Here is a 23,321-nt window from a genome sequence, read left to right as displayed (position 1 = left end):
CTGTGGACAGGTGTCTTTTATACTGATAAGTTCAAACACAGGTGCCATTAATACAGGTAACGAGTGGAGGACAGAGGAACCTCTTAAAGAAGAAGTTACAGGTCTGCGAGAGCCAGAAATCTTGCTTGTTTGTAGGTGACCAAATACTTATTTTCCACCATAATTTGCAAATAAATTCATTCATTACAAATCATACACAGTGATTTTTCTGGATTTTTTTTCTTCTCATTTTGTCTGTCATAGTTGAAGTGTACCTATGATGAAAATTACAGGCCTCATCTTTTTAAGTGGGAGAACTTGCACAATTGGTGGCTGACTAAATGCTTTTTTGCCCCACTGCATGTATAAAATGAATACTTTTATCAGAAAATCCAAGGGTGTGCAACATTTCTCTCCATGTTAGGAATAATGGACAATTGAAATGAGGTTGCTAAATCAAGCAGTTAAAGAAGTATTGACATTTTGAATATTGTGATCATGCACTTTTTTGACGGACCCTAACTAGTTGCATTGACGGTGCGCTACGCTGCCTACACCATTGCGATGTACGAAACTCGGTTCGGAATGTGTCAAATAAGACCTGTGCAATGTTGCACATATTTTTTTCCTTTCATAGTCTCTTTCCTGAGGTCGTTTGCGAGTTATTGAAGTTTGAAGGTCCGAATGTCTTTTTTATTTTAACATTTGCTGCCGAGTGGCGCAAAGGTCTAACATATTAATTTTGTCCCCCCACACCAGATTCGATCAGGACATGCAGGTTGAAATATCAAAACTAACTCTGAACCAACTATATTAATTTGAGGACTGGTCGAAAAGCGTTAAACATGTACGGCAATTTAGCTAGCTGTTAGCTAATTTGCCCTGGGATATAAATTTGGGTTGTTATTTTACCTGAAATGCCCAAGGATCTCTACTACTACAATTAATCCACAGATTAACAGTCAACCAAATTTGTTTCTCGTAATCTCCTTCAGGTTTTCTTCTTTTGACATTTTATATAGCAGTTGGCAACCAACTTTAAAGGTGCATTACCACAACTGACTGGAGTATGAACCTCAATTCATCTTTCAATCGCATGGGTATATGCTCCTAAAAACAAATGAGATGGGAGAGGCAGGATTTGCAGGGCATTAAACTTCACAAATAGAACCAAATTCCATTTTAGCGCCTGGCCACGCAGACATGCACGAACAACATTTGTTAACATGTGTAAATTTATTTGGCAACATTCACAGCAGTGTCTGGTCAACACATAAAGATATGCAGCAATGCGTTGGTCTGTAGACAGACAAGTGTTTAATAAACATTGGCTCCGCTGTTGGCCTCTGGAGTTTATAGATTCATAATTTTACAGCTGTATAGCGACCGCTTCTCATTTAATGATCTTCTTGTGCATTGGGAAATTATAAAGCTAGGGAACATTTGCAGTTATCTAAAAGTTCCATCAAAATGTATTCTCTAAATAATATTAATTCTCAATAAAGGAATAAATGGACTGACACCAAACACCCCGTGAATTTAGAAATATGTATTGCATTAATAAGAACAGTTTACCATTCACAGAGATGTATACTTTGACAGGTTTCAACTGCTGTTTTCTCATTCTTGAATTTAAAGCTTCTTTTTTCAAAGCTTTGCATAATAAAACTTACACATCATGGCTATTCTTACAAAGATATAGAACTAGCACACTGGAGAAAGACTAATCTTAGAAGGGATATTTACACGGCATGTTCGTTCATTTGAGTAACCTGTGCACCCTAAAAAAAAAAAAAAGCCAAAACGCTAAACAGTGGCAAAAATTGAGCCTCCAAATATACATGAACAGCTGGATCTCCATTGCCAGGTATGTAGACAGAAGTACAGAGACTTCCTCAGCTATTGTGACTTCCACAGACGTGTAACCAACCAGTGGATACCAATCCTGATCCTGTAAGACTACAAAGTATACAGGTATGCTTTCCTTCCAACCCAACACTAGCGCACCTGATTCAACGTATTTTATGATCACTAAGATCATAGTCAATTGAATTAGGTGCTGTAGCACTAGGTTGGAACAAAAGCCTGCACACCCCAGGACTCTAAGACAAGGCTTGGTAACCCCAGGTGTAGACAGTTAGTGTACTACAGGGCATTGTACTCCACGCACTTTGAGGGGTCTGTGGAGAAGTGTTTCTGGCAGATAGTCATCAACCTTTTTAGTCCCTGTTGAAGAGAGAGCAGAAGTTAAGATATTTTCACAAGAAGGCTGAGCAGTCAGCTATCTTACTTATGATACTCTATTTGGGTTAACCCAGAGGTTAGGGGTCATCTTTGATCCAAGTTATATTTAGAGGTTAACCCGGAGGTCCTAACCTGGATGTATTTTCTCTGGGTCTCATCGTTGAGGACGTGGGCCACGTGTTTGGAGAAGATCTTCTCTCGCCCCGTACGGGCGTGGATGCCCACCATGGTCACCCCGATGGGCCAGGGGGCATTACCAATGGCCATCTGCAGGTATGCATCGTTCGCCTGGAAAAGACAAGCACAGTTTAAGGACAACCGCCCAATCTTAGTTTAGTTACATAATACTAAATACAAAACAACGAATATAAGTGATAAGTGACAACAGGTAGAAAACAAGTTCAATACCTTTACATATTCTCTCTGCAGCATGAATTTAATGATGTCTGTGATTGATTCTTTGATGTCTGCTGGCAAACTCTAAAAAACAAAGAATGACAATAAAACAACACCATATCCACCATACTCATTTCACAGGGGGCAGTTCTGAGGTGAACACACCTTCTTGCGTAGTTTCCGGAATAGAGGTTTGAGGTAGGACTCAGTCTGTTTCTGGGTGGCGCTGGCCAGCTTGCCCTGGACGCTGCGCTTCACGTGGTCCTCTCGACCATTCAGGTCCTTCGCCCAGACTCCCAGCAGGAACTACAGACCACAACAAACTATATCCACAACTGCCAAGAAACTACTGACCATAACACAACCATGTTAAGCACACAAACGTTCTATATTTGTTTTACATCTCCATCGCAGCGTTACAATAAATAATTACAACACTGAATAGAGATCACATCAGCAACTGTTGAATTAGCAAACAACTCTGTGAAGCAAAAAGCTGAGCATAACGCTCAGTCTCACCCTAAGGACTTTGTCGATGACATCCTGGTCCCCATTGTCATCTCCCGTTCCCAGAGATTTACCCAGGGCCTGTAGAACAACAAATACCAAACAAGAGGACAAAGGGAATACATTGTTCTTATGATGCATTGACACATAGGACTTTGTTTGATCTGTGGTAGAAGGAGGGACATTCAGCACTTTTTTATTTACAATTGTGGATTTAAATGTGGCCCTTAAACCCTGAGTTAAGAACAAATATAGTGGCTTTAGTGACTCTCCAGTCGCTGTGTACCTCCAGCTCCTCGATGGTTGTGTCTGCCTCGTGTACTCTTAGGTCGAATTGTGTGTCCACCTCACCCGGCTCCCCAGTGCCCCCTACGATCTCATTCAGGTACTGTGCATCAATCTTATCCATGGCTGCCTTCAGGTCGTTCCTCAAACCCTGCCCAGAGAATACACAGTAACACAGGTGATCATCTTTACATCACAGGTTGTCAGTGCCTGAAAAGTCACGTATAATGTTCTGGGCTAGTATGTACACAACACTACCAGGGACAATGAGAAGTGAGAAGTTTAAAAGTGTGTCCAACTCTTCTTTAACCGTACAAAAACAATATAAAACCCACCACAAAAACAAATAGCAAGTTCGCACCACCACCCTGCCTCATAACAGTGACAGGATGTTACCTTGTTGACTTCCGGAGCGAGAATCTCAATCTTCCTGAGCCTCTGGAAGGCCTCGTAGTCTGACTCTGCAAACAGACGCACCGGTTCCCCTCGCTCCCTCAGCCGCCGGATCACCTGGACAAACAAACAAGCACGTCTCCTCCCTGTTCATACCAACTGAACAGAACCCAGGAGGCTTGACACAATAAAAACCATCTCTGATTGGCTGACTCACCTCCTGCCGAGAGAGCGACATTGGCAGCTTCTCCTCAGTCAGCTCCAACTCTAAAGTGCTATTGGATGAGGTAGAGGGATCTGCTTTCTCCTCTTTCTTCTCCATCTTTGAGATAACACAGAGGTAAAAGGGAGAGAGAGGGGCATGGGTTAGTTTCCTGCTTTCACTGCTATAGTGTACCACAGTATGAGTCATAATAACCAGCGTTCAAACAGGTTCCAATCATTTTTCCCAAAGGGGATTTTAGGAAAACTTAAAATAAGGGCTGTTCATATAGGCTTAACCTGGCATGGAGTTTTGATAACCGTGTAAATCTTTTTTTGGACAATGTGACTTATCTGTATGCCTGTATTTACCTCCAAAAATGCTAATTAGGCTAGCAAAAAGAGCTACAAATTCCATGATCTGGACGAGACTGCCAAATCAAGGCAAAGGTAAATTAATCCAGAGATTCTAATATTAGCTAAATGTAGTACTGAATAAATTGGCAAAATCTCTTACATTTACAATTTTATGAACTGTCCTGTGCAAGTTTTAAATTGACACAATACCTGTTAGCAAAAGATGTCAGCTAGAGATGACATGCAGAGCTTGCAAGGATGTTGTTTTGCATGTCTACTTTGATGCTAATTAGCATTTTTAAATTAGTAAAGACTAATATATTGATAAATAATTACATGGTTCTCAAAATGTCACGTCAGGGTAAGGATACACAAAACACAGGGTATTTTAGAATAACTTAAAATAAACGCTATGAGAAAAATGAATAGTGGAAAAAATTATTCGAATCATTTCCCTGTTTGACCGCTAGGTTTTCTAAGTATTATGACACCTCCACTGTGGGGCTCTAGTGGCTAAACTCAGATGTCTCCATTACAATTGGCTCTCACCAGAGATCTGTATATATAATGACAAGGTACTCATGTCGCCGTCCTAACAATAGGAGTTAGCAGGAAGGCATTCGACAAGCTTAGGTCCAAAATAAGCCCATAGAAACGCATTGGGCTTATTTGGGACAGATTTTGGCAAGAGTGAACCTCTCTCTCAGCTGGTGAAGTTATATCATAATCATCCTCAAACGGCGAAAATGCCAGCAGAAGCAGTAGAGCGTGCTCACTCCGTACTGTCATGCAGAGACATTATCGATTGCTGCTGACTCACCTGGGACCAGCAGTCTCTTCCAAAGCAAACCAATACTGTAAACAAATCCATCATACCATTTCAAAGCAGCATGAACATAGGAAAAACACTGTTGCATGTAGACCATCTTCATGGCTGTTAAAAATCATGTTTTAAATTATTAAACCACTGCATAGCAATTTCATCTTTCAAATATACGTCGGGTTGGGTTGCAAGGGGTCGGAAACTGTCCGGAAATTTTCCATGGGAAATTAAGCCCGGGAATTTTGCTTAAGATTCATTTAAAAAAAAGTTAGCCTCTAACAGGGAACCTTTGTGGGATACACAAGGCAATTCTAGGTCCTGTGTCGAATATTTGGGTAAACTATCCCCAATTCAATGGAATTGCAACCCTCTGCATGCACAGTGCACTCTTCCATCACATGTTCAGGTGATTCTCAAGATCTTGCACACTAATGAGATGCTATTGAGCCCACACTAGTACTGGCTGAGCCAAGGACTACATGCTTTTTGGTAGGTTTTGATTACAATACAGGGAGGGGTGAATATATTTCTGACATGATTTTTGTTAACTAGTAAATAGTAGCCTACAGCAAAGTGTGTTTAAATCATTTCGAACTTGTTAATTTCTGCTGATTAGTTTTTGTTACCATGTGGGTTTTAGCTTGCTTCAGCCTGCTAACTGAGGAGTGTTAATTCACCTGTTTCCATACATGTTTCATTTTAAGACATCTTACAAAAGGAGTTGTTTAATCTAACTGCTTAACTATTTCTGTACATGGAGACATTTCACTACAGCTAATGTAGAGTGAAAAGCTGTGTACATTTGCAAATACTGTGGCAAATATGTGAAGAATGCAACAAAGATGCAGAATCTGGCCAAGTGCATAAAGTTCCCTCAGCGTTCACAACAAACAACCTGACAAAAGTCCCTCTACTTCTATTCGAGGTGAAAATTATGAATCAGGCACCTTATCGGTAGCAACAGCTCATGGTTCTCCTGGAATTTGAAGTGTTTTTGACTCATTGGAGGAGCGTAGTCAGAAATGCTGATGAATGCCTTGCATGCAACTAGTTCACCTCTGATGCTCACAGGCAATGTGTATTGGAAGAGATTTCTGAATGCTTGCATATGTAAGAAGAAATCCACACTGCGCTGCCCACTTCACTGTTGCTCCAAGCAGAGGAAAATGCAGCCTTGAAAAACATCAAAAAATGTGAAGACTTCTGCCAGAAGCCCATACATGCCACAGTGTACATGTTGAACCCCAAGAATGCTGGCAAGAGTATCCTGTCTGGTGTAGAGATCAACAAGACCTATGTTGCCATCACTACAGTGTCGTCTCAAGTTCTTGGCAGTCTGGCCACGGGCACTTCCAAGCAAGGGCTTTGGGATGGAGATGCAATATGGCAGCTGTGCCAACATGAGGTTGAGGTCAGAAGTTTGCATACACCTTAGCCAAATGCATTTAACCTGTTGATGCTCTGGGGGCGCTATTTCATTTTTGGATGAAAAACGTTCCCGTTTTAAACAAGATATTTTGTCACAAAAAGTTGCTCGACTATGCATATAATTGATAGCTTTCGAAAGAAAACACTCTGACGTGTCCAGAACTACCAAGATATTTTCTGTGTGTGCCCTAGAACGTGAGCTTCAGGCAAAACCAAGATGAGACGGCATCCAGGAAAAGAGCAGGATTTTTGAGGCTCTGTTTTCCATTGTCTCCTTATATGGCTGTGAATGCGAGAGGAGTGAGTCAACCCTTTCTGTCGTTTCCCCAAGGTGTCTGCAGCATTGTGACGTATTTGTAGGCAGATCATTGGAAGATTGACCATAAGAGACCACATTTACCAGGTGTCCGCCCGGTGTCCTGCGCCGAAATTGGTGCGCAAAAGTCAGCTGCCAGTATTTTTCCATGGGATTCAGAGAGGAAAGCAAGCTTCCACGAACGATATATCAATGAAGAGATATGTGAAAAAACACCTTGAGGATTGATTCCAAACAACGTTTGCCATGTTTCGGTCGATATTATGTAGTTAATTCGGAAAAAGTTTTACGTTGTAGGTGACTGAATTTTCGGTTCGTTTCGGTAGCCAGACGCAATGTAGAAAACGGAACGATTTCTCCTACACACAGACGCTTTCAGGAAAAACTGCGCATTTGGTATGTAACAGAGTCTTCTCATTGAAAACATCAGAAGCTCTTCAAAGGTAAATGATTTTATTTATTTGGTTATCTGGTTTTTGTGAAAATGTTGCGTGCTAAATGATACTCAAAATGCTATGCTAGCTTTGCATACTCTTACACAAATTAGTCAATTTCTATGGTTCAAAAGCATATTTTGAAAATCTGAGATGACAGTGTTGTTAAGAAAAGGCTAAGCTTGAGAGCAGACGCATTATTTTCATTTTATTTGCGATTTTCAGAAATCGTTAACGTTGCGTTATGCTAATGAGCCTGAGGCTTTAGTCACGATCCCGGATGGGGAGTTCCAAGAGGTTAAACTCAGTGTTTCACAATTCCTGACATTTAATCCTAGTAACAATTCCCTGTCTTAGGTCAGTTAGGATCACCACTTTATTAAGAATGTGAAAATGTCAGAATAGTAGAGAATTATTTATTTCAGCTTTTATTTCTATCATCACATTCCCAGTGGGTCAGAAGTTCACATACTCAATTAGTATTTGGTAGCATTGCCTATAGATTGCTTAACTTGGGTCAAATGTTTTGGGTAGCCTTCCACAAGCTTCCCACAATAAGTTGGGTGAATTTTGGCCCATTCCTCCTGACAGAGCTGGTGTAACTGAGTCAGGTTTGTAGGCCTCCTTGCTCGCACACGCTTTTTCAGTTCTGCCCACAAATGTATATAGGATGGAGGTCAGGGCTTTGTGATGGCCACTCCAATACCGTGACTTTGTTGTCCTTAAGTCATTTTGCAACAATTTTGGAAGTATGCTTGGGGTCATTGTCCATTTGGAAGACCCATTTGCGACCAAGCATTAACTTCCTGACTGATGTCTTGAAATGTTGCTTCAATATATCTACATAATTCTTCTTCCTCATGATGCCATCTTTTGGTGAAGTACACCGGGCCCTCCTGCAGCAAAGCACCCCCACAACATGATGCTGACACCCCCGTGCTTCACGGTTGGGATGGTGTTCTTCGGCTTGCAAGCTTCCCCCTTTTTCCTCCAAACATAACGATGGTCATTATGGCCAAACAGTTCTATTTTTGTTTCATCAGACCAGAGGACAATTCTCCAAAAAGTATGATCTTTGTCCCCATGTGCAGTTGCAGACCGTAGTCTGGCTTTCTTATGGCGGTTTTGGAGCAGTGGCTTCTTCCTTGCTGAGTGGCCTTTCAGGTTATATCGATATAGGACTCGTTTTACTGTGGATATAGATACTTTTGTACCGGTTTCCTCCAGCATCTTCACTAGGTCCGTTGCTGTTGTTCTGGGATTGATTTCCCCTTTTTGCACCAACGTACGTTCATCGCTAGGAGACAGAACGCGTCTCCTTCCTGAGCGGTATGACGGCTGCGTGGTCCCATGGTGTTTATACTTGCGTACTATTGTTTGTACAGATGAACGTGGTACCTTCAGGCGTTTGGAAATTGCTTGCAAGGATGAACCAGAGTTGTGGAGGGCTACAATTTTTTTATGAGGTCTTGGCTGGTTTCTTTTGATTTCCCCACGATGTCAAGCAAAGAGGCACTGTGTTTGAAGGTAGGCCTTGAAATGCATCCACAGGTACACCTCCAATTGACTCAAATTATGTCAATTAGCCTATCAGAAGCTTCTAAAGCATGACATCATTTTATGTAATTTTCCAAGTTGTTTAAAAAGGCACAGTCAACTCAGTTTGTAAACTTCTGACCAACTGGAATTGTGATACAGCGAAATGTTGGAAAATGTACTTGTGTCATGCACAAAGTAGATGTCTTAACCGACTTGCCAAAACTATAGTTTGTTAACAAGACATTTGTGGAGTGGTTGAAAAACAAGTTTTAATGACTCCAAACTAAGTGTATGTAAACTTCCTACTTCAACTGTATCCTATCAGCCACCTGCCGGAAGGGACTGAGGCTCTTTCCCCCGTTGCCTCCATGATCCTCCAAATCCCACCAACTACAGCCGCAACTGGTCCTTGTTTGGGAACACACACACACACACACACACCAGGCTGACCAATATGAGGGTTGAAAAATTGGTGGCAACCTGGGCAAATTTTAGGCTTTTTTTTTTTTGCCTGACAACAAGCCATTCCCAAGGTTGGAAAGTGACAGTGAAGATAAGGCCTCAGAGTCTGATGTTCAAGAGGTGGACATGAAGAGGTCCAGGGAGAAGACAGAAGCCTGAAAGGAAGATTATTTTACAGTTGTATGTTGAAAATGTTTTTTTGGGTAGGTGCGATGGATCATTGGGGATCATTCAACATTCCCTTTTGTTGTTCAGTGAAATTACCCCATGTGAGTCAACTCAATTAATTAAAGTTCAATGCGTAACTTTAATTGTTTTTTATTGCTATTGTTAGGATTTAATCATATCTACATGATAAGATAGAAGGTTTATGTTTGTCTCCATATGATATGGTAAATATATTCAATGCATTAATGTTAATTCCCATATATTCCTGTTAATTCCCACGGAAAGTTTCCACCTCTGAATATTCCCCAAAATGTGCAACCCTACTGATGGGTCATGCTTTTAGAAGCACATGCATCTCTCTTCACCTTAAGATTGTGTTTCTAGGAAGAGCACAATCAAAATAATTTTAAAAAGTACAACACAAAAGCCCCCAAAATGCACAAAGAATTCAAGTCAGGTGCAGGTGCTGCATTTGTAAGCTATAACCCACTTTATAGGCACATTTAGAGCTGTATTAGTCAGCTGAATTGAAATGCAGTTCTCCCCACACATGAGCGATTCTCAAAAGTAAGGCAAAACCTGCAAACACAAACGGGGAAAAACAAAGTTGTTTCTGCTACAAAGGTCCATATCAAACTCATTTGAAATATAAGAGGCAAAGCCTGATTAACCCAAAACTTTAAAAAGCAAAAGGATAAACTGACAGAGCCTAAACTCATGCTCAACATGGCTATGTCCCAACTCTCCATTCCTTGCCCCCTCTCCTTCCAGACAACTGATCAGTGAAGGGACTGAATACAACCCACACATCCACCACTTAAATTGGACAGGTCTAAGCAACATGACTGAAGCTCTAAGCTTATTGGAAGGATGGGTGGAGCAATCATAATATATTTTTACACTGTGCTTACATTCAGGTAACGTTGAAGCAGCCTGGAGGAAAGAACTAGGTAATGGGTTATTTTTGGACGGTATATAGCTAGCTTGCTGCTAGATACATTTCCTCCATATTTTGAACTCCAATCAAGTCCTTGCAGACAGGTACAATTGAAGGGAAGAAGCAGTGGAAAGGAGAGCTTTGCAAGATTTTTGGGACACACCACTGCCTACGGTCAATCATCCTCGAGACATGCTCCCTGCCTTTGCTGTGCCATCATCCCCTACCTGTCTCTCAGGTGCCTCTTTCTGAACCTGCAGGGCAGCGTTCACAAGGTGGGAAGAGAGCACAGTCAACACAGGCTATACAACATCAGAAAAACACCACCACACAAGCCTGTAAGGGGGTCTAGTCGTAGGCTGCACTGTAACTCTGAAAACAAGTCACTGAGGGGAGAAAAAAAAGTGGAGATTGAACAGACAGTGCAGAGATAGGAAGGGACTGGAAGAAGGTGGCAGACAGAGAGGAAAAGAGAATCTCGAAACAAGATGTAAGATGAAGGGCACAAGGGAGAGAGAATAAGAGAGAACAGACAATGAGCCTTTGATCATAAATCGCAGTTCTATTACATTACACATAAGAGTCATTGGATGAAGGCGTCTTCTGTACAGGGGAGATTTGTTAAGAGCCCCGGCACTCGGTCTGAACATTACCACGCATCGCTTGCAATATGGTTTTAGAATAATAAGGACCTTATCTTTCATATCAGTGAGACATTTTCAAAAAACAAAACTGATACTTTTATAGGGTTAGGGTTCCCACACAGTCATATTTCCATGTAACAGCACTTGTTTACGGAAAACAGACAGGACAGAGGGACTACAGCGGCATCTCCGAACACCTGTGTGTAAACAGCAGGCGGCCACAAATGCGTTGTCACTGAAAAATACTGTCGACTGCAACTATTAAAACCGTCTCAAAACAGCACAGTAAGTGCATTTTGATGTGATATGAAAGTAGAGGGATTTGTGTTCCTAGAACTGTACATATTTATGTTTAGATTGAGAAAATGAACAACAAAGGAAGAATTTCACTTCTCTCTTCGACTTAATCCAGCAGGATATCACCCTGCATCCCAATGCTGGCTTTCCTCTGAAGCTAAGCAGGGTTGATCCTGGATTGGAGACCAGATGCTGCTGGAAGTGGTGTTGGGGGGCCAGTAGGAGGCACTCTTTCCTCTGGTCTAAAAAAAATTATAATATCCCAACGCCCTAGGGCAGTGATTGGGGACATTGCCCTGTGTAGGGTGCCGTCTTTCAGATGGGACATTTAACAGGTGTCCTGACTCTCTGTGGTCACTAAAGTTCCCATAGCATTTATCAGAGTAGGGGTGTTAACCCAGGTGTCCTGGCTAAATTCCCAATCTGGCCCTCATACCATCATGGCCACCTAATCATCCTCAGCTTCCAATCGGCTCATTCATCCCCCCATAACTATTCTCCAGGTCATTGATGTAAATGAGAATGTGTTCAGTCAATTTACCTGGTAAAGTATTTTTTATTTTACTTCAAATCCCAAACACCGGAATGGTCTACTAAAGGCATGCTTCAGTTCGGCTGGCGGCTAGCTGAAGTAAACTAGGCAAACCAAACAAGCGTGCTTGCATACTCCTTTAAGACCTTGTGCTTTCCCCCTCATTTTTCAAATACTACTGTTTGTCCATTGTGAGACACCATGGCCAGTACACACTTCCTTAAAATAATCAGAATTAATCAAAGATAAGTAAATTAATGACTAATTGAGTTTTTGCCAAAGAAAACCTTAGTCACACAATTGTACTTCTAAGTCATTTGGTGCACGATTTCTCAATGAAAACAATTGGCATGAAAATTAGTCCCTCATTGAATGACAACGACATCCCTGAAGAATCCCTATTGTTGACCAATCACCGACGAAGTAGCGTAGACTTCGAGTTGAGTCAACAACAAAAAGTGTCCAAAGTCTAAAACGTCCCAAACTGTCGTCATAATATATGTACGAACTGTTTCGGCTGGGAAGCATGCATACGCCTTTCTTTAGTCTCCTTCGCAAGTTTTCCCGGAAGTCTCGCCTCTAGATTTAGAAACGCTGTTAAACAAAATAAAATACAATTTAAAAAATAGAAACGCTGTGATATTACCTTGTAGCCACATCTTTCGAAATACTCATCTTCTTCTTTTCGGGCAAGATCGGCTCGTTTGAAGTATTTCTTTGAATCCTGTGAATAGAATCATTGACACCGCATACCAACAATAAGATGCAACATTTTAAAATGTAAAAAATAATACTTCGCTAACTAACGTAGATGAGCTCTTGAAAATAAGCTAAGATAACTAGTTAGCTGGCGCAAGCATGCCGCTAACCTCAGAGCCCTATAGCTCTTAATTTTATCATGACGCAGGCTCACCCAAATTGTACTTTTAAGCTAACGTTGGCTAGCTAGCTACTATTTTGAGTAAAAATTCAATTAAACGTTCATGTACCTGCCCACGCCAAGCAACCTAGCTAGTTATCCTAGCCTAGCTAACTTAAAGCAACTCTAGCTAGCTCAATTTAGCTAGCTGACTAGTAAACATACTAGCTAGCAGCTACTCACATTAATAAGATCTTTGTCTTCAATTAGTTTTCTCTTCCTCACGATTTCAGCTTTTAAGAAATCCATATTAATTATAAAATATGTCGTTATTTCATTAGTCTTTACAGTTCAAATATGTAGACCGGATCAGCTGTTTGTTTCCAGCATTTTCCCAATCTGACCCGGACGTGAATAAGATTTCCTCCAACGTGAATATACACGTCATGGCGTAGCAGTGTTTACAGAAAATTGAATAGCTCCACGTACTCGTACGAATCCACAGATATGATTTTTGACTCACTGAATAACGTTCACTCTATCAGTGATATAGCATCTAAACAGTGTGATGAACCCATCAAACTTGAAGAGATTATAGAGTCTATCAAACATCTAAAGAACAATAAATCATTAGGTGTTGATGGAATTACATCATAATTTTACAAATTCTTTTCTGAACGAGTAGCTCCCTTCCTATTTGAAGTCTTTTTTAGACAGTATTAAAAACAATGTTCTCCCTCCTACAATGAGTCAGGGGTTAATAACACTGATACCTAAGCCCAAAAAATAAGTGCTGCTCATCGATAACTGGCGTCCAATTTGTCTTATTAATAATGACTATAAGATATGGGCCTTACTACTTGCAAAAAGTATTAAAGAAGTCCTGGATGCAATCATTGATGAAACACAGTCTGGCTTCATGAGGAACAGACATATTTCTACCAATGTCAGACTAGTATTAAATCAAAATCAAATCAAATGTATTTATATAGCCCTTCGTACATCAGCTGATATCTCAAAGTGCTGTACAGAAACCCAGCCTAAAACCCCAAACAGCAAGCAATGCAGGTGTAGAAGCACGGTGGCTAGGAAAAATTCCTAGAAAGGCCAAAACCTAGGAAGAAACCTAGAGAGGAACCAGGCTATGTGCCGGGTGGAGATTATAACAGAACCTGGCCAAGATGTCCAAATGTTCATAAATGACCAGCATGGTCCAATAATAATAAGGCAGAACAGTTGAAACTGGAGCAGCAGCACGGCCAGGTGGACTGGGGACAGTAAGGAGTCATCATGTCAGGTAGTCCTGAGGCATGGTCCTAGGGCTCAGGTCCTCCGAGAGAGAGAAAGAAAGAGCGAAAGAGAATTAGGGAGAGCACACTTAAATTCACACAGGACACAGAATAGGACAGGAGAAGTATTCCAGATATAACAAACTGACCCTAGCCCCCGACACAAACTACTGCAGCATAAATACTGGAGGCTGAGACAGGAGGGGTCAGGAGACACTGTGGCCCCATCCGAGGACACCTCCGGACAGGGCCAAACAGGAAGGATATAACCCCACCCACTTTGCCAAATCACAGCCCCCACACCACTAGAGGGATATCTTCAACCACCAACTTACCATCCTGAGACAAGGCCGAGTATAGCCCACAAAGATCTCCGCCATGGCACAACCCAATGGGGGGGGGGCAACCCAGACAGGAAGATCACATCAGTGACTCAACCCACTCAAGTGACGCATCCCTCCTAGGGACGGTATGAAAGAGCCCCAGTAAGCCAGTGACTCAGCCCCTGTAATAGGGTTAGAGGCAGAGAATCCCAGTGGAAAGAGGGGAACCGGCCAGGCATACTTGACTACTCAGACCTAATAACCGAGGATAACTTCATATTATTTTTAGAGTTTTATAAAGCATTTGACACAGTAGAGCATCAGTTCCTCTTCCACTCCCCTGAGAGACTTGGCTTTGGGGATTTTTTTCTGTAAGGCTGTTAAGACCCTCTATACAAATGGTAACAGCTCTATCAAATGGAAATATGGCACCTCACCTAGATTTGAGTTAAAGAGAGAAATTAGGCAAGGTTGTCCTATCTCTCCATACCTGTTTTTATGAATCACCCAACTTCTTACAAATTCTTTAAATAATAGTCCTGTTCAAGGTATTTCCATAGCTGGTAAAGAACTTATTATAAGCCTGACAACACTACACTTTTTCTGAAAGATGCTAACCAAATTCCCATATCGATCAATGTGATACAATCCTTTTCCAAAGCCTCTGGTCTATATCTTAACATTAGTAAATGTGAACTCATGGCTGTCAAAGATTGTGACACCTTCATATTATGGTATTCCAGTAAAATAAGTACTTACATATGTAGGCATAACCATTACAAAGGATCAGAAGTATAGAGCCTAGCTAAATGTTAACCCTATTATTTTAAAAAACAAAACAGAAGAAGCTAAATCAATGGCTACATAGGGACTTATCTTTTAAAGGAAGCATCCTAATAACCAAGGCTGAAGGTATCTCTAGACTAACATATGACACATTTGACAGTAAAATAAGCAAGGAGATAGACCAGATGCTTTTCAACTTTCTGTGGAGAAACCGTACCCATTACATTAGGACAACTGTTGTAATGAACACTTATGAGAATCGTGGGCTGAATTTTCTGGACTTTACTACCTCAAATAATAATTTTAAGATCAATTGGATAAAACAATTCCTAAGAAGACCCACTTCTATGTGGAATTTTATTCCTCATCATGTCTTCTCTACTTTTGGTGGCCTTAACTTCATATTGGTTTACAATTATAATATTGAAGTTCCAGTGAAACTTTTTACTTTTCATCAGCAGGTTCTCTTGTCATGGTCCTTCATTTATAAGCATAATTTTTCTCCACACAGATATTGTATATGGAATAATCGGGATATATTGTATAAAAATACCTCTTTGTTTTTAGAATATTGGTTCCAAAATAATATCCTATTGGTGAGCCAACTGGTAAATGCAGAGGGTATTTTACTCAGTTATAAGGAATTCTTATCACATTACAAGGTCCCTGTAACACCTAAATATTTTGCAATTGTTTTAGATGCCATTCCCTCAGGTGTTGCTTTATTATTCAGGAACGTGTCAAGACCTGATCCTCAGAGCCTACCTTCTGTTGACCCTGTTGACTCATCAGTAGGAAAGATTTGTTTCTCTTTTGGTCCATTCAACAACAGAGCGATACTGTCACGACTTCCGTCGAAGTTGGTGCCTCTCCTTGTTCGGGCGGCGTTCGGCAGTCGACGTCACCAGCTTTCTAGCCTCCACCGATCTACATTGCTTTTTCCATTTGTTTTGTCTGTATTGTACACACCTGGTTCCCATTACGTTATTATTTATTTTGTTTAATTATTTAATATATTATATTAATTAATATATTATATTAATTAATATATTATATTAATTATATTTCATTTAATTATTTATTTTGTTTAATTATTTCCCTATTTAACCCTCTGGAGCCATCATGGTTTTGTGCGTGTTTATTGTTGTCAGTTGTCTCATTTATGTGATTCTGGATTTCGTTCTCCTTGTTGGAAGATTATTTTTGAGTAAAGTTACTATTATTACTCATGTCTGTGTCCTGCGCCTGACTCCGCCTTACCCACATCACCTCGACTCTGACAGATACAACATCCTGCTGAAACGAGGTTTGTATCTATCTACCTCATGTCATGCCTTATTGGAATGGATTTATTGATAATATCTGTTGGAAAAAAGTTTGGATGTTGCCACACACATACCTACTTGTTAAAAAATTAAGGAAGTTTCCTTTAAAACGATTCATAAATATTATCCTGCCAACCACTATATGAAGAAGTTTAAGGAAAATATCAACTCGAATGGCTCCTTTTGTAATGACCACCCAGAAACAGTGTTGCATCTTTTTTGGCATTGTATTCATGTAAGAAAACTGTAGACATCAGTAGATTTATAATTGAACACATTTATGAAGATCTTACACTAAGATCTTACACTAACAAAAAAGCTGTTAGAATAATAAGTGTATGTATGTCCCTTAAGGTCCTTGTGTAATGTGATATTGAACCCCCTAGCCCAATTGTCCATTGTATATTATTCATATATACTTGTGTTCCCACATGTACTTCCTGTATTGATTTGTTGTTAATAAAAATAAAATAGAAAAATAAATACATTTAAAAAAAGGACTCAGGGTGGGAAATTTGAAGTAATGGATGTCTTTGGAAGACATAGGCTACACTGGATTGTTATTCTTATATGTGAATGATGAAGTAGCTACATTGTAAAAATAATAACAACTATTTACATATGCATTCAGACTCTTTGCTATGAGACTTGAAATTGAGCTCAGGTGCATCCTGTTTCCATTGATCATCCTTGAGATGTTTCTAAAACTTAATTGGAGTCCATCTGTGGTAAATTCAATTGATTGTACATGATTTGTAAAGGCACACACCTGTCTATATAAGGTCCCACAGTTGACAGTGCATGTCAGAGAACAAAATCAAGCCATGGGTTTGAAGGAATTTAATCAAAAAACTCCCTAGAAAGGCCAGAACCTAGGAATAAATCTAAAGAGGAACCAAGCCAGTCCTCTTCTGGCTGTTCCGGGTGGAGATTACAACAGAACATGGCCAAGATGTTCAAACATTCATAGATGACCAGCAGGATCAGATAATAATAATCACAGTGGTTGTAGAGGGTGCAACAGGTCAGCACCTCGGGAGAAAATGTCAGGTGGCTTTTCATAGCCAATTATTCAGAGTTAGAGACAGCAGGTGCGGTAGAGAGAGAGTCCAAAACAGCAGGTCCAGGACAAGGTAGCACGTCCAGTAAACAGGTCAGGGTTCCATAGCCGCTATCAGAACATTTGAAACTGGAGCAGCAGCATGCCCAGGTGGACTGGGGACAGCAAGGAGTCATCGGTCCATCATCCGTAGAGCTCCAAGACAGGATTGTGTCGAGGCACAGATCTGGGGAAGGGTACCAAAACATTTCTGCAGCATTGAAGTTCCCTAAGAACACAGTGGCCTTCATCATTCTTAAATGGAAGAAGTTTGTAACCACCAAGACTCTTCCGAGAGCTGGCCACCCGGCCAAACTGAGCAATCGGGGGAGAAGGGCCTTGGTCAGGAAGGGGACCTAGAACCCAATGGTCACTCTGACAGAGCTCCAGAGTTCCTCTGTGGAGATGGGAGAACCTTCCAGAAGGACAACCATCTCTGCACCACTCCACCAATTAGAGTAGCTAGACGGAAGCCACTCCTCAGTAAAAGTCACATAACACTTAGAGTTTGCCAAAAGGCACCTGAGGAACTCTCAGACCATAAGAAACAAGATTATCTGGTGTTATGAAACCAAGATTGAACTCATTGGCTTGAATTCCAAGATTCACGTCTGGAGGAAACCTGTCAACATCCTTACGGTGAAGCATGGTGGTGGAAGCATCATGCTGTGTGGATATTTTTCAGCGGCAGGGACTGGGAGACTAGTCAGTATCAAGGGAAAGATGAATGGAGCAAAGTACAGAAAGATCCTTGATGAAAACCTGCTGCCCAGCGCTCAGGACCTCAAACTGGGGCAAAGGTTCACCTTCAAACAGGACAACGACCTTAAGCCCACAGCCAAGACAATGCAGGAGAAATAGCTGGAAATAGCTGTGCAGTGACACTCCCCATTACAATCTGTCAGAGCTTGAGAGGATCTGCAGAGAAGAATGGGAGAAACTCCACAAAAACTGGTGTGCCAAGATTGTAGTGTCATACCCAAGAATACTTAAGGCTGTAATCACTGCAAAAGGTGCTTCAACAAAGTACTGAGTAAAGAGTCTGAATACTGTGATATTTCTGTTTTTTATTTTTTTAAATAAATTAGCTAAAAAATGTAAAACCTGTTTTGGATTTGTCATTATGGGGTATTGTGTGTAGATTGATGAGGGGAACAGAACTATTTAATCCATTTTAGAATAAGGCTGTAACGTGACAAAATGTGGAAAAAGTCAAGGGGTCTTGAATGCACTTACATTTGAATTAGGTTTTAGAGTCATAAAGCAACAAATGCTATTTTTGTCAACTCTGTAAAACATCAACTCTGTCAGATTTTTGTCTAACATCAGCTCCGTCAGAGTGTTCTATCTGATACAATGGTTATGGCTTTATTGGGGATTATCAAATTAATAATTTTCCGTATTTTACAAATGTTTGTATTGAACTTTTATTTTTAGAGGCAAAAATATGTTTTGAGTATCTGTTGTCAACTGATTGCTAACTCCCTTTTTTAATAATAATCACAGTGGTTGTAGAGGGTGCAACAGGTCAGCACCTCAGGAGTAAATGTCAGTTGGCTTTTCATAACTGAGGATTCTGAGGTCGAGATAGCAAGTGCGGTAGAGAGAGAGACAGAGAGAGGGAGAGTCGAAAAAGCAGCACATATTCTTCCCATCACTCTGTTGATCTCTGCCTACTCACAGGAATCCTCTCAGGATCCCTCACCCTGTACCCATCTTCCTCTACCACTCTCTTCACTGCTTCGGCATACAACACTTTCTGTACTACTGTACTCTAACCCTGGCAACCTCAACTTGCCTTTCTTTCACCAGACACCTCCGATCTCCAGCCCCATGATCACCCCCACAACTAACACACACAACTTTCTCCACCGATACCACACTCCGGAGAGCAAAGCAGGTTACAATTCTTGTCCCTAATCTTGTAATCTGGAGCGCCCACTCCCTCTGGGTGGAGGAAACGCAACAAATAATCACGAGTCCAATTTACCTTCACCAACTCAACAGTCCCCAACCTTTCCTTTACCCAAACTGACACCACATATGGATCAACCAAAAAGCAAGGATCCATTCTCTCTACAAATCTCACTCCCACTGTGGTAAAATCATCATTATCATTCTTGGGAAAAGTCCCGAATTTGGTGGTCCTCGCCGCAGGTACTTCACCCACACTCTCAACAAGTTCCATCTCCGAACTACTGGAGCAGGTATTGCTGTTTTTACACTTGACACCCACCTTCCTCACATGACTACTTCCCTCTACACTCAACTTCTTCTCAGCAGTCACCACTGCAGTTCTGAGCAATCCTGCGTTCCATATACACTCAAAGCATAATCCATATCTCTCCTTTTTTCTTGTCCATCATATTCTTCACCAGATCTTTCAGAAGGCCTCTGTAATCCCCCACTCCATGTTTATTCAGAATATCCTCCTCTTTCTTCCTTATTTCCTTTTCCGCCATCTCCCCACCCTCCTTCCGTTGCCTTGACAGCAGTGTCACGACCGGTAATAAATATTACCATCATGAGATTTTTAAACCCAGCCCTCTGCTACTCTCAGCCCATCTCACCTATCTCCATTGATCACCCCCTTTTGATTTCCACACGCCATATATTTCTTTACTGTGCTGTGATGTCTCACATGAATCATGAACTTCTCTAATCGCATAGTACCACAGATTGTACGTTAAAGATTAACATTTTTCCTAAGAGCATTATTATATTGTTGATTGATTGACTATGGCTTTCCAAATCACCCAACACTGTTATTTGTAGGGTTCATTTAAATTAATGTTTTGATTTTTTTTGCCATTCCTGAAACTGTTACCAGAAACAAGCTACATGCGGACAATACCTGAATAAATTATCTAATGATTCTGTTTCTTCACAGCAAATAACTTTTCAGCTGGGAAGCCTTCTCCCCTTTACTATTCACAGGGGAAAACATTTTGAAATTAGGAATTGTCTACTGTAAATTATGGTTTATGTTCTCGTGGTTTAACCCTCATATTCAATGTGGTCTCAGAGCATGTCGTATTATTCTGTATGTAAATTCAAGACACTCCATTTAGTATAATATTGTAGCGACCTTAACACAACACCTAGTGAGCGTCAAGCAGTTCATACCTCTTGGCGTAACAGTTACAGTGTTGGCTTGACAGTCGCAGGACCGGGTTCGAATCCCGGTTGGACTATCCCGAACATTTACAACAGTGGTGTCAAAAGTGGGATGGCGGCCGTGGGGCCATTGGAAAGGCGTGTCCATGTGAGGGACTTAGTATATAGAAGCATGGGGACACACTCTCCCAGAGGAAGGGGATTATGTAGTGACCTTACACAACACCTAGCGACTTCATCAAGAGGTTTGGGACTCTTGGCATAACGGATAAGGCGTTGGTTTGACAATCACTGGACCCGGGTTCGAGTTCCGGTTGGAGCTTCCCACACAAATTTGCTACAATATATGTTACATTTCGTATGGTATGTATTCATTTGTGGATGCCCATCATCCATTTCACATGATATGTTACGAATGTAAGTCGAACAATATTCTAATGACCCTGGGTTTCATTATATTGGTGTCAGAAGTGACCTTGCATCCACGAACGTGCTTGTGCTTGGCCATTGAGCATGTTCCTATAAGATGTTGAGTTGTAAGTGTGGGAGCAAGATGTACATATAGGGAGAAACATAATACTGTACCACAAGAGAAAGATACACTTAGAGTGCATTTGCCATTCTGGTAAAATTCATTGTCTATTGTATAGGACAGGAAACCAAAGTAAGGCCATGAGAGCATAGGACAGCTGGACATACCAAGGTCAGAGGGACACACAAAGGAGGGGGTCAGCCAAAGGACCAACGGATGGACTATAGACATAGGGCAGATATTTTTAGGACATAAAGAGAAGTCCTAATAGTCTACTAGTCCTAATAAGGACAGACATACCAAAGAACACACCAAGCTAAACTTAAGGGGCCCATAGGATAAGATGGGCATGTATTATTTTTGGGACATGAAGAGGTCCTGTCACCATTATAACTTGACTGAAAGCAGATATGGGCGTTATTGGGCGTGAACAAGCATGATGCACAGATTGCGATATAATGGTGGCAGATGGACTGAGGGAAGTAACTTCATTTGCATGTGGGATGGACTCATATGTTGTATGTGTATAAAAACAGAGCCAGTGCTCTGGAAAAGTGTGTGTTCCGCGGACCATCTAGGCTTCTGATATGTTTGTATTAAAAGCCTATATTGAATTAACAAGTTCTTGTAAGTGTTCTATTTTGTAACGATCCTCCACGACATAAGCTAGCACGAGGACACGCACTTTGAAAGGAGGGAGTTGTGTAACGACCCTGGGTTTATAAGCGCGAATATCGACTCTGCCACTTGAGCATGCTTTTGGGGCACAGTCGATGGCACACTGGATTTTGGGCCAGAAGGTTGAGGGTTTGAGACCTGCTCCCTGCTTGTTTCATTACAAAATGTTATGAATTACATTTGTACGATATGTAACTCACAAGAGGTATGTGGCAGGGTCTACAGTCAATCACGGATTACAAAAAGAAAACCAGCCCAGTCACGGACCAGGATGCCTTGCTCCCAGGCAGACTAAATAACTTTTTTGCCCGCTTTGAGGACAATACAGTGCCACTGACACGGCCCGCAACCAAAACATGCGGACTCTCCTTCACTGCAGCCGAGGTGAGTAAATCATTTAAACGTGTTAACCCTCGCAAGGCTGCAGGCCCAGACAGCATCCCCAGCCGCGCCCTCAGAGCATGCGCAGACCAGCTGGCTGGTGTGTTTACGGACATATTCAATCAATCCCTATCCCAGTCTGCTGTTCCCACATGCTTCAAGAGGGCCACCATTGTTCCTGTTCCCAAGAAAGCTAAGGTAACTGAGCTAAACGACTACCGCCCCATAGCACTCACTTCCGTCATCATGAAGTGTTTTGAGAGACTAGTCAAGGACCATATCACCTCCACCCTACCTGACACCCTAGACCCACTCCAATTTGCTTACCGCCCCAAAAGGTCCACAGACGATGCAATCTCAACCACACTGCACACGGCCCTAACACATCTGGACAAGAGGAATACCTATGTGAGAATGCTGTTCATCGAGTACAGCTCAGCATTTAACACCATAGTACCCTCCAAACTCGTCATCCAGCTCGAGACCCTGGGTCTCGACCCCGCCCTGTGCAACTGGGTACTGGACTTCCTGACGGGCCGCCCCCAGGTGGTGAGGGTAGGTAACAACATCTCCACCCCGCTGATCCTCAACACTGGGGCCCCACAAGGGGGCGTTCTGAGCCCTCTCCTGTACTCCCTGTTCACCCACGACTGCGTGGCCACACACACCTCCAACTCAATCATCAAGTTTGCGGACGACACAACAGTGGTAGGCTTGATTACCAACAACGACGAGACGGCCTACAGGGAGGAAGTGAGGGCCCTCAGAGTGTGGTGTCAGGAAAATAACCTCACACTCAACGTCAACAAAACTAAGGAGATGATTGTGGACTTCAGGAAACAGCAGAGGGAACACCCCCCTATCCACATTGTTGGAACAGTAGTGGAGAGGGTAGTAAGTTTTAAGTTCCTCGGCGTACACATCACAGACAAACTGAATTGGTCTACCCACACAGACAGCATTGTGAAGAAGGCGCAGCAGCGCCTCTTC

The 23,321-nt window shown here is 41.6% G+C and overlaps 1 protein-coding gene across 2 annotated transcripts; it reads right to left on the bottom strand.

The window, feature by feature from the left end:
• Positions 1-1,508: 1,508 nt before the first annotated feature.
• prpf18 (PRP18 pre-mRNA processing factor 18 homolog (yeast)) lies at positions 1,509-13,229 on the bottom strand. Of its 2 annotated transcripts, XM_064929801.1 has the most exons (11): positions 13,045-13,229; positions 12,589-12,666; positions 10,697-10,723; positions 4,022-4,126; positions 3,808-3,921; positions 3,413-3,562; positions 3,139-3,207; positions 2,785-2,925; positions 2,632-2,703; positions 2,356-2,511; positions 1,509-2,205 (listed from the first exon to the last, which is right to left on the bottom strand). In XM_064929801.1, the coding sequence occupies exons 1-11, from the start codon at positions 13,108-13,110 to the stop codon at positions 2,125-2,127; spliced, it is 1,059 nt and encodes a 352-aa protein (XP_064785873.1). In that variant the 5' UTR covers positions 13,111-13,229; the 3' UTR covers positions 1,509-2,124. The 2 variants fall into 2 exon arrangements, with proteins under 2 accessions (XP_064785873.1, XP_064785874.1); XM_064929802.1 differs by lacking the exon at positions 10,697-10,723.
• Positions 13,230-23,321: the final 10,092 nt, after the last annotated feature.

The sequence above is a fragment of the Oncorhynchus masou genome, chromosome 22, assembly GCF_036934945.1.
Source record: "Oncorhynchus masou masou isolate Uvic2021 chromosome 22, UVic_Omas_1.1, whole genome shotgun sequence".
In the NCBI taxonomy this organism is placed as follows: domain Eukaryota; kingdom Metazoa; phylum Chordata; class Actinopteri; order Salmoniformes; family Salmonidae; genus Oncorhynchus; species Oncorhynchus masou.
The sequence above is the reverse complement of the archived record's forward strand: the minus strand, read 5'-3'. Positions and strand labels throughout refer to the sequence as shown.